At 31.7% G+C, this 13,000-nt stretch overlaps 2 protein-coding genes across 2 annotated transcripts in view; both read left to right on the forward strand.

Moving 5' to 3' along the window:
- On the forward strand, positions 6,316-7,890 carry LOC104779122. The gene is made up of 3 exons (XM_010503513.1): positions 6,316-6,503; positions 6,576-7,452; positions 7,603-7,890. Exons 1-3 carry the CDS (start codon positions 6,316-6,318, stop codon positions 7,888-7,890), a joined length of 1,353 nt encoding a protein of 450 aa, XP_010501815.1.
- The window catches only part of LOC104777538 (transcription factor VIP1), a 2,431-nt gene continuing 1,731 nt past the window's right edge, over positions 12,301-13,000 (forward strand). The window contains exon 1 of the mRNA XM_010501814.2: positions 12,301-12,996. Within this exon, the coding sequence (XP_010500116.1) occupies positions 12,407-12,996 (590 nt within the window). The 5' untranslated portion in view covers positions 12,301-12,406. The remainder of the gene's footprint in view (positions 12,997-13,000) is intronic.

Here is a 13,000-nt window from a genome sequence, read left to right on the forward strand (position 1 = left end):
CAGCAGTCTTGTGGTTGCTCATATGGCCTTATCTTTTGTTCTTTTCTTTTTTTTTTCCTTTCAGAGTCTTTTGTTAGGTAAGATCCTTAAGAGTAATAACTATAAATATAAGGTGTATTTTGCAAGCTCGTCCCACATTACTCCAAAAGTGTAAAGTAGAGAGGTTCATTGACAATTTGACATTCTCTCAAACGTTTCAGATCTGAGTGAGTGTTCCATTTCTCTCATTTGTATAGTAAGAAGACTTGCGGAAAAAAGAACAAAAGCTGATTTTACAAAGTGCTTACCAAATTAAACCATTGTATATATCATTTAAACCTATAAAATAATTTGTCCAAAAAAAAACCCTTAAAATAACATAAGAAAATTCCGAAGATCTCATAACAAGTAAAAAGTTGAGTTATGCATGTTTAGCTTCTTAGTTACATGCAGGAGTTTAGAAAATTATATTGTGAATCTAGACAGGTAGAGATCGATCAATCCCTAATGAGATTTGATCGATTCTCATGTAAATCGATAGATCCTTCATGATTCCTGAATTAAATTTGTTTAGTTGATTTAATGAATGATATCATACAAATTCTCTCATGTCCAACGGTTTCTCCTATTGATTTAATCTCCTTATTAGCTAGTCTTCAAAATTATTTTATGTATTTACATTTTTGCAGGGCCGGCCAGAAGGTCTACGACGCCTAAAGCAGAACCGGAAAATGATGCCCTTAATCCCAATTAATTTTTTCTTAATCCCAACTAATTTTTTTTCTAAACTTTAAAAATGAAATTTCAGTATAAAATAATACACCAAAAACACAAGCAATCCACGAAACAACACATCATCAAGTAGACAAATAGTTAGTGTAGTGAGCAATCTACGGAGATTATATAGAAAATTTAGTATAATCACTTTGATCTTTGAATTACATTTAAGTTTTAAATTGTAGCAAATTAGAATATTTCAAGTAAGAATTGTCTGAGAATCTGTGAATCCACCATATGCTAAGTTTGACTGACGTTTTGCTTACAAAGTTTTTTTCTTTTTGAAGAAGAAAGAAAAAAACTTAGGAAAACAGAGAAAACGTAGGATTGTAGAAGAAAAAGAAAACATACATGGGGGAGAAAGCAGAGATTGACAATAATATTGGAAGAAGAAGAGGAACGGCCAAAAGAAAAGACATGGATTTTTTTAATCACTAGTTCAATTGCTGTTTTAATTATTATTTAGTTCATTAGTATAATTAATATAAGGAAATGTAGATAAAAAGAATATTTTGGATTAGATAAAATAGGGAAAAAGATCGGTTGTATTTAACGTGGGGCTGGTTTGAACCCAGTACAAATGACTGAAAATCAAACAAAAGAAACTACTACACCAAAGGAACATTTAAAATTTATTGCCCCTAAAATACTTAAAATATTTGGCGCCTAAAGCCTTTGCTTCATGAGCTTTAGGTCAGAGCCGGCACTGCATTTTTGTTACTATCCGCAACATGAAAACGACCCATATATTTTTTACCTTAGCATAAGTCGAATTTAATAAATTCGTAATGTAACTTTTTTTTTTGTCTTCTGTCGATCGTCTCCTAAGTACTGTTGCGTTTGTAATGCACTTGCATTTAGACTTGCAGTTGCATACATATTAAAAAATAATAGCAAATTCGTTTATAACATTGATCATAAACTAACTCATACTCTTATCCCATAAATATACACAACATTGACATCACATGAAGTTTTTATATATACTAGGACTCAGACCCCAACGATATTGCGGTGGAAGTCTTTTAAAACAAAAAAAATTAAAATTTAAAATTATACATTATGAAATTATTTGAATATAAGAGAATAGTTTGAATACATAAAATTAAATATAAACGGTTAATAAAAACACAATCATCCAAATAAAAACTTATAACAAAAAATATTATGTAGAATAGACGCAATTTTGCAAAAAACATTGTTCAAATTATTATAAATATAAGAAATTTTATAAAGAATTATGGTAAAGAGCTACAATTACAAAGTGATCCTAACTGAGAATATTGAACTAATGGTTGTAATGAGTAAATGTAACTTTCTATTATATTATTATAATTAAATATATATTTAATAATGAGTGAAACTGTATCAACGAAAATTTAAAATTAAAATACACAACTTTCAAAAACAAAATAAAATAAATTTTCAATATTAAAATAGTTTTTAAAGAAAGTTACAATAAATAGACGCAATTGTAAATTCTATATCAATTTTTATTAAATTTCTATATTGCTATAATCATATCTAAAATTTTAGTTAGATTATAGAATAACATTGAATATTAGATATTAATATTCAAATTATTTAGATTCATCATAAAATAGAAAATTTGTTTCCACGAACAATGATTTGTTACTTATTGATGACGAGACAAATATATAAAAACTTCAAAACACATGACTATTTAAATAGACACACATATTAGAACACATATTAGAACGAAAAGTTGTGATGAAAAAAAAGAATAAAATATAGTGAAAAGACACAACTCTAAAATGAACAGATACAACTGTTTGCTTTACAAAATAACAAATAAAATTTTTTTTTTGACAAAAAGTACTACGAAAAGGCACAACTGTTGTTCGCATTTATTCGTATAGTTGTTATTTTTTGATATTTAAATATATTTTAACGAAAAATTACGATATATATAGACGCAACTGTAAATATTATATTAAATTGTATTAAATATTTCTATTAATATAATTATTTCTAAAATTTTAGTTAGATTATAAATAACGTTGAATATTAGATATTAATATTCAATTATTTAGGTTCAACATAAAATGGAAAATTTTGTTTTAACGAATTGGTACTTACTGATGAATAAAAAAATATAAAGAGAGTTCAAAAGACATGAATATTTAAACTCATACACCTATTAGTACAAAAAGTTGTTATGAAAAAAACATAAATAAAATATAGTGAAAAGACACAACTTTACAATGAACAGATACAACCGTTTGAATTTTAAAAAAAAACAAATAAAAACAAAAAATTTACGAAAAGGTATTACGGAAAATTGCAACTGTTCTGTCTGCATTTGATTATACCTAATAACCCATATAAACTGCTTTTAAATAAAGACATCTTTATTACCATATTGAAAAGTTAAATCCAAAAACTCAGTATATAATCCATCCAATTCTTGGAAACAAACTCTAGGTATATTCATTAAATTTTTATATTTAAAATTAACTAAAAGTTATAAATTAGATTTATGATTCCAAAAATATTTTGTTAAATCAAGAATTGGAAGAGTTTCTTTACTTTTAAAAGAATGAATTCTAGAAATTTAAAAAGCTGTAAAAACCATTGAGGTTGAAATTTTTATATTATTTTGTGTCAAGACAAAAAAATGAAAACCGTTCAAACAGACAAATATATAGATTTCAAAAGATACGAATATTCGAATAAACACAACTATACAATGAACAATTGTAACTTTACAAAAAAACTGTTACAATGACAATTACAACTTTTTATAAAACACACAATTTAAATTTTCTACAGATTTTTTTGAAAAATTATCCAAAAGGTACGATTGAAAAGACAAAAAATTTGGTGGCATTTATTCGGATTGTTATCTTATTATATAAAGTATGTTTAAAAAGTTACTAACTCACCAGATTGTGACATGTGTCAATTTCAAAATTACTAATTCACCAGAAACGTGACAATTGTCAATTTTACACAAATTTCTAATTTTAAAAGAATTTGTTTTTACTAACTCACCAGATGTGACACGTGTCAATTTCAAAAATAACAAATTCACCAGATCGTGACAAATGTCAATTTTACACAAATTTCCAATTTTCAAAGAAAAATCTTTTTAAAATATCAAGAAATTTAAAAAATAACTAATCATAAAATCTTATTATATTAGGCTAAGTTTACAAAGTTAAGGTTAGGATTTCAAAGTTAGACATTAACATGATCATGACATGTGTCAAGTATACTGAAGAGATGTTGACATGTGTCAAATATTATTATTTTTCAAAACAACTAATTAAGATAATAGAATTAAATCTACATAAAATTTACATGTTAATATCTAAAAAACAATTTCCTAAATCAAAAAGGAAAATTATCAAAACTTTTATATTATTCATTGTACGGTAATTATATTATGTGGTTTTTCAATTAGATTTTGACATGTATAAACAAAAAAAATAATGCATTAAACATGTATATTTTCATTAATCAGTAAATAGGAAATAATAAATCTAAAAAGAATAACATAAGTTATGTCAAAAAAAACTATTATTTTTGAAAAGTAATAGAAAGCTAATTAAGAAAATAACATTATATCTACATAAATTTACATGTTTATATCGAAAGCTTTGATTTTTTTCTGATATAATTTTGTTTATCTATTGTAGGTAGGCATGACCAAAATCAAACCATAACCGTATTTCGGACATTAACTGGACCGTATCCGAACCCTAACCAGACCGTAACCGTATAAAATGGTTAAAAACCGTAACCGTTAACCGTTAACCGTAAATATGTGGTTAAATTATATTAATCATACCTGTTAATTAACCATAACCGTATCAAAACCGTTGGTTAACCGCATAGTTAAACCATAATTTGTTAACCGTAACCGTTTTAAAAATGTAATAAAATATACTAATAATTATTTATTTAATATGAATTATATGATATATAGAAATATGAGTACACTAAAATAACATATTAATTGTAAATACAATAGATAATTAAGAAACGATTTTGAAATTTGGAAAGTTAAACCATTTTAAAATTGGTTTCAAATCGAATTTATTTGGTTTTTTATTTGATTCAGTTAGTTGCATTATAAGTTCTGAAGATTTATCGATGGTTGGTTTAACTGATCAAAATCTAGAGTTTTCTCTTCTGGATAATGTCAATGATTCTGGTACTGAAACAAAAGCTACTTAATCAAGTAATTGAGAAACGATTTTGAAATTTGGAAAGTTAGAACGGTAAACCATTTTAAAATTGGTTTCAAATCGGATTTATGTGGTTTTTTTATCTGATTTGGTTCGTAAACCGTTTAAACCTAGGTATATAGAAAAATATATGAGAACTTTTGATTTTGTTAGAAATAAGTTGAGAACAATAGACGGACGGGCGGGGTAAAATAAAAATAATTATAAGGAAATAAGTTGATTTTCTTTATCCAGCGGTCTTTATTTTAGTTAGTATTTGGCAAAAGTTTTGGTGGAATATAATTTAACTTTCGATTATTGTAATAATTTTTATAATATATTTAAAAATTTTGTTTAGCGTTTAGAATATAGATTTTTTCAATAATTTTAAAATCCGGACATCGTGTGGGCCCTTATCTAGTTATATATAGATTATTAGTTTTTTTTTGTTGGCATCTTATAAATTATTTCAGTAATATCAAAATAATAATTTTTAAAAAAATCATGATTATGTGCTTCCCACAACGTTGATACAAACGTGGTTTTTATTTACAAAATGAAAAATCTTAGTTAAATTTTCTCATGATAAATTCATACATATTTTAAGAAATTTATTTGAAGAAAAAAAAATATCTCGTGTTTTATGTTTAGCTTTTTGGAATATTTTTAATAAATATTTTCTGAAATATTTAATAATGAAAAAGTAGAAGTACTCTTGGTCAAGTGGTTGATGAAAGGTTTATTAATATTTTTACACCAAATATAGGGTTAGGTGAAGATGCAATATTTGAACGACAGAATGAACTACATCAGAAGGACACATCACTAGTATAAGAACAGAGTATCAAGTTATTTATGTCGGCAATTATAAAGTTTGAAGACTTACACAAGATTAGAAGGCACGAGAAGCTTCTAGAAGGACAAAGAGCTTCATGTTTACAATAGGAATGTAAACATGAAAAAAGAGGGAAATTTCCTAAATCATAAAGAAAAAGGAAATTGTCCAATTCCTATTAGGATTAGATTGGGTAATTTACTAATTAAATAGTCAATACCTAGATCTATAAATAGGGGTGCTATGGCTAGGTTGAGCTTTAGCACAAACAAGATAAAGTTTATCTAGCTAATAAGTTTTAGTCTTTAAGAAAAAGAGCTAAAAACTTAGAGGGAGCAAGAGAATTCTTTAAGAGAGTTTTTGAGAGATTAGAAAATTGTTTAGAACAAACTTGTAAACAGATTTTCTATCAATCAAAGAGTGTTTAAAGAAATCGTTATTGGAATTGTTTAGATCATAAGTTCTCACACTTTCAATTGGTATCAGAGCAGGGCTTGTTCGGATTACTACAGGTGAGATTCTGTGGACAAGATGGAGAGCTATGGAGATCTGATCAACAACAACAAGGTTGTCTTGGATGACGAAAACTATGGGTTTTGGAAATCAAGGATTAAATCTATCATCGTAGGTATTGATCGGCTTGCTTGGAAAACTGTTCTAGAAAAGTGGGAGGAACCGACGATCAAAGATGAATCAGGCAAGCAAATTCCTAAACTTGAGTCAGACTGGACCGATTAAGAACAAAAGAGATCTAAGTTCAACTCAAGAGCTTTAAGTGCTATTCATTGTAGTGTTGGAAGAAAACAGTTTGAATTGATTCAAGGATGTGAAACTGCTAAAGAAGCATGGGATATTCTTCAAATTAATTATGAAGGTACAACAAAAGTACAAAGTTCGAGAAAAGATATGTTGGCCTCTAGATTTGAGAATCTAAAGATGGAGGAGCATGAATCAATTTCGGACTTTAGTTCAAAGTTGAGTGCTTTAGCTCAAGAAGCTCAAACTCTTGGGAAAACTTATAAGGATCAGAAGTTAGTCAAAAAGTTTTTAAGATGTCTTCCATCAGGATTCATGGGATACAAGACAGCCTTAATTGTCTCTCAAGACTTAGACAATCTCAGTTATGGCGAAGTGGTCGGAATGCTACAGGCACACGAGATAGAACTTAATGGAATTAACAAACCAAAAGGAATAGCTCTAGCAGTTAGCAAAGACATAACTGACCAAGGAGAAGAAGATGTTGTGAGCCTGTTGGTAAGAAGATTTGATCGAGCTTTGAGAAGAATAGAACGAGGTCAAGGTCCAAGGAAGAGCAACTCATTCAAAAAGACGAGTGAGGACAAAAAGGCTGATATGCAGTGTCATGAATGTAAGGGGTATGGTCATTTTATTCGAGAGTGTCCAACAATCAAGTTACGAGATGCCAAGTGCACAATTTGCAAAGGTACTGGACACACCCATGAAGAGTGTGTGAGTAATCCTAAAGCTAAGAAAGAGAAATCTATGATTAGTATTGAGGATGAATCAGACAGTGACTGCAACAGTGAAGAAGAGCTCATTAATTTAGTGGCTATGGTAGGAATCACTGAATTTGAGAATGGGGAAGAGGTAACTGATTCAGACTCAGAAGGAGAAGAAGTTCTTGACATTGTTCAGAGTTACAAAGAAGTGCGAAACACACTTATTACTCTTGGAAAGGAAAATCAAGGGTTGATAAAAGAAAAAATTCGTCTAGAAGCACTTTTTATGTCTCTGCAAGATGAATTAATAAATGAAAAAAAGATTGCTAAGGATTCACTAGATTTGATGAAAGAATAGTTGGTTTTATCGGCAAAAGCAGACAAGTTTGAAGAAGAGCTGCTTAATGAAAAGAAAAGAACCGCTGAACTACAATCTGAATTAGATCAACAGCATAGAAAGATTCATATGTTCGCTGGCACAAAGCAACTTGACAAGATCTTGAGCTATGGGAGAACAGAGAATACTCATAGAGGTTTAGGCTATAATGAGAACAAGGGAGCTAAATCGCAGACAACTAAATTTGTGTCGGCTGAAGCATATAAATCTGAAAAAGAGACATCTACGGGAGTTTCTAATGGACTTTGAGCTGTTATTTTTGTGGTAAAATTGGTCACTTCAAACATTTTTGTTATAAGTATTGGCAGAAGGTTTGTACCTTAAAGCGCCAAGGAAGATTCTTTTGGAATGGAGTTAGAAGCGTCAGGGTCAACTGTAGCTTCTGGATCAGGAATTAGATGCAATATGGTCATGATTACTGAAGAACAAGAAGATGCAGAGCATTGGTTCTTTGATAGCGGTTGCTCAAGACATATGACTGGAACCAAGAGTAATCTACAGAACATTAAGAAATTGAAGGGAGGTACAGTAACATTTGGAGATGGAAGTCATGGGTTCATACAAGGCAAAGGTACAACATGTGATACAGAGCTTCCACAACTTATGAATGTATATCTAGTTCAAGGATTGCGTGCCAATCTGATAAATATTAGTCAACTTTGTGATGAAGGATTATCAGTCTTATTCACAAAAGTCGATTGCAAAGCATTGGATGAATCAGGTAATATCAAGTTATATGGTGAAAGATCTGGAAATAATTGTTACATGTGGGATAAACAATCAATCAAATGCTACAATGCTCAGGGTAGTATAGATATATGGCACCAACGACTTGGTCATATGAATACATGAAATCTAACTACTTTTATGAATAAAGAGATAATTCGAGGGGTACCCAAGCGTAAAAGTGAAAACAATGTGGGATTGCACATCAGTTCTCAACACCAAGAACCCCACAACAGAATGGAGTGGTAGAAAGAAAAATAGAACTCTTCAAGAAATGGCAAGAGCAATGATTCATCGAAACCTTGTTCCTAAGAAATTCTGGGCTGAAGCTTTAAACACTGCATGTTATATAATTAATAGGGACTATGTACGAAGAGATACAACCAAGACGCCTTATGAGTTGTGGAAAAGCAAAACATCAAATCTGAGCTATTTCCATGTTTTTGGGTGCAAATGCTACATTTTAAATGACAAAGATTATCTTGGTAAATTCGATTCCATAAGTGATGAAGGCATCTTTTTGGGTTATGCAGAGAGCAGTACATCGTTTAGAGTGTACAACAGACGTACAAGCTTAATCATGTAATCAGTAAATGTGGTTTTTGATGACCAGTCTGTAGCTGTACGAGATGATGACAGTGATTCAGAACAAGTGAGTATCATTAAAGCACGCAATGAAGTTTCTGAGTTAGATATTTCTGTTACAAAACCAGAAGAAGTACAACAAGTTCATAAGAATCACTCTGCATTTGATGTCATTGGATACTTGAATGGAAAAATGAAGACTAGAGGAATTCAGCTTGACTTTAAGAAGATGACAAGTTACTTTACAACTCTAGAAACAGTTTTCTGTGAGTGCTTTGTGTCAATGATCGAACCCAAGGATCATATAGAAGTTGTTCAAGATGATTTTTGGATTATAGCCATGGAAGAAGAACTGGAACAGTTTGAGCGTAATGATGTTTGGGAACTGGTTCGTAGACCAATAGATGTGCATATCATTAATACAAAGTGGAATTTCAAGAACAAAATTGATGAGAGTGGTGTTGTGGTTCGCAATAAAGCAAGATTGGTTGCACAAGGGTATACGCAGATCGAAGGTGTAGATTTTGAAGAAACTTTTGCGCGAGTAGCAAGACTTGAGTCCATTAGACTATTTCTAGGAATGGGTTGCATTCTGAACTTCAAGGTTTTTCAGATGGATGTTAAGAGTGCCTTCTTGAATGGGATTTTACAAGAAGAAGTCTATGTTGAACAACCTAAAGGTTTTGAAGATCCAATTAGGCCTGAGTATGTATATAAGCTAAAGAAAGCTCTTTATGGGTTGAAGCAAGCTCCAAGAGCTTGGTATGAAAGGCTAACTTGTTTCCTATTAGAGCAGAACTATAATAGAGGAAGTGTGCACAAGACCTTATTTATCTTGGAACAAGATGATGATATCATGATGGTGCAAATTTATGTTGATGACATTATTTTTGGAGGTATTTCAAAGGAGTTGGTGGATAGGTTTGTGAGTAGTATGACACAAGAATTTGAGATGAGTCTGGTTGGAGAATTAAAGTATTTTCTCGGGTTCCAGATTACACAGTCAGATCAAGGAATTTTTATTTCACAAAGCACCTATGCTAGACAACTTCTTAAAAAGTTTCAGATGGATAAGTGTAAAGAAGTTTTGATACCTATGAGTACTGCATGGAAACTATCAAAAGATGTTGATGGTAAGGATTGTTGGTACCACGATTAACACTCCGGGTTACAGGCCGAGGCACAAGGCAAACTGATGAAATGAGCCCAAGCCAAAGGCAAAGGTAGTCCGCTAAGCCCAGCAAGCGAAGAGAAGCAAACCCAGCTGGTCTCCGGCGTCACTTCGGAGATCAGGGAACGGTCAAAAGATTCCTTTTATTAATTAGATTAAATGAGAAAGCGAGATTAACAGAGTGAACTGATTTCGCATTTAATTGTAATAGAACAATATAAGTAGAGAAGGGGGGAGACTGTAAACGTGGGATAAAAAAAAAAACTCTGAATAAAGCAATAACACTCGTTTCCAATTTACGATACGTAGTCTCTAAATTCAGCTCGGAACTACGACAGTGATAGGCTCCTCCGTTCGGAAAAACACTTCGGAAGGAGAACTCAGATCTAGTTCTCACAAGGATGTAGATGTCAAACAGTATAGAGGAATGATAGGGAGTTTGATATATCTTACTGCTAGTAGACCAGAATTGAGTTTTAGTGTGGGGATAAGTGCAAGGTTTCAGTCAAAACCAAAACAGTCTCATCTTGAAGCCGTCAAACGAATTATCAAGTATGTTAAAGGAACTGTTGATTTTGGGATTTGGTACTCTAAAGGTTCAAACAAAGGATTGGTTGGTTTTTGTGATGCGGATTATGCAGGAAGTGTAACAGATCGAAAGAGTACAAGTGGAGGTTGTTTCTTTCTAGGCAACAATCTAATAGCCTGGTTGAGTAAGAAACAAAATTCAGTGTCTTTGTCTACAGCTGAATCAGAATATATAGCAATGGGGAGTTGTTGTACTCAGTTGTTATGGATGAAGTAGATGTCAGCAGATTATCGTATGGAATTAGGGGTGCTACAAGTGTATTGTGACAATAGGAGTGCAATTGATATATCTAAAAATCCAGTTCAACATTCAAGAACCAAAGACATTGATGTGAGACATCATTTTATAAGAGAATTAGTTGAAAGAAAGCAAGTTTTGATTGAGCATGTTGATACTGAAGAACAACTAGTAGATATTTTCACCAAAGCTTTGGATTTTAATCTTTTTTCGTTCTTGCGAAATTCGATTGGTGTGTGTGAGTTGTGAATCACTCACAAGATCGGAGCTGGTACAGAGGAGATAGGGTTGATAAAGCTGGTACGGCTCAAATTCAATTGATGTTTGATTCATTGATTTTGGTTAATGGTTTAATAGAATCTGAGATGTAAGGCTGAGATTTTGGAAAAGATATTCTCGAGATATAGGCAGATTTTGTGGTTTTTGAAAAAAAAAAAGAGGAAACAAAATATTTGTTTTGTGATTTACTAATTAAGAAGACGAAAGTTAAGAGTCTCTACTTCGTGTGTGTCTCAAAAATTGTGGACTTTTTTTGTAGATTAATGGTGTAATGTGTAACTAAAGTATTAGAATTCTGCTGGTAAAGTTGTCCGTCGTGGATTCGATTCATTATAAGGCAGAATCGTCCATCATGAATCCTAGTGTTATGGGGAGAATTGCACCATGGTATCGTTGTTCGTTGGACATAACTGAAGATTATTACGAATTTGTTTGTGCTCAGCACAATCCGTTTGAAAAGGCTGACAAACTAGTCTTTCAGACAAATATTTTCCATAACTCACATCAAAACGTCTAACTCCAAGTAAAAAGGAGATATACAGTGTCTTTGGAAGACACTTTGCGCCTAACAATGTAGTTTCTTGCGCGTCATTGTAATATCACCATCCCAATCCCGAATATATTATTTTATTGATTAGTTATTGATTTAAAGAAATATATTAATAATAACACTGAAATTATAGGTGATGTTTATAGAAATTAAGCTTTTAGTAATAATTTTCTACACTGAAATGATGGGAAAGTAGCTAATTTTCAGTAGAAATAATGATTTTCTACTTTTTCAGTTGTGATTTTTTGCATGAGTAAAATGAAACTAATATTTAATCAGTTATATTTTAGGTGAAATGATGTATTCTACTATATTTTTGTATGTTTATTAAACAGATTAGTTATATATTAAAAAAAACTATGTTATTATGTGTTTAATAATAAACATTAGACACTTTTTAAAGTCTTTTGTTGGTAACTTTGGAGAATATATGTTTTTTTTCAGACCGAACATCATTTTGGCCCTACTTGGTACTTACTTTAACTTTACTTACCTGCTCTGCTTTCTCGACAAAACAAAAATAAATACTTGTGTACTTTCCAGATTTCTTTACTTGGGTGTTCGGTAGGTTGTCAAAACACCTCTAACCTTGCCGCCGGCCAAACAAAAAACAAAAAAAAAAAAATCAATGGACGGAGGAGGACCAAATCAAACGATTCTCAGTGAGATAGAACGTATGCCAGAAGCTCCACGTCAACGTGTCTCTCACCACCGTCGAGCTCGCTCTGAAACTTTCTTCTCCGGCGAATCAATCGACGATCTCCTCTTATTCGATACTTCCGATATCGATTTCTCTTCCCTAGACTTCCTCAACACTCCACCACCACTACAACCACAACCTTCTCCGATGTCCGTTGATTCGCCTCCAGAAGAAACCTCATCCAACGGTGTTCCACCTAATAACCCTCTTCCTCCGAAACCCTTCGGCCGCCATGTTCGTAGCTTCTCGGTTGATTCAGATTTCTTCGATGATTTAGGGGTTACTGAGGAACAGTTTACTGGGAAATCCCTAGCTACGAGCTCAGGAGAGAAGAAGAAGAAAGGGAATCATCATAACAGGAGTAGTTCTATGGATGGAGAGACGAGTTCTGCTTCGTTTAATATCGAATCGATTATAGCTTCTGTGAGTGGTAAAGATGGTGGTGGGAAGAAGAACATGGGTATGGGTGGTGATAGACTTGCTGAGCTTGCTTTGCTTGATCCTAAAAGAGCTAAAAGGTAA

This window comes from Camelina sativa, chromosome 3 (genome assembly GCF_000633955.1).
Source record: "Camelina sativa cultivar DH55 chromosome 3, Cs, whole genome shotgun sequence".
Taxonomy (NCBI): domain Eukaryota; kingdom Viridiplantae; phylum Streptophyta; class Magnoliopsida; order Brassicales; family Brassicaceae; genus Camelina; species Camelina sativa.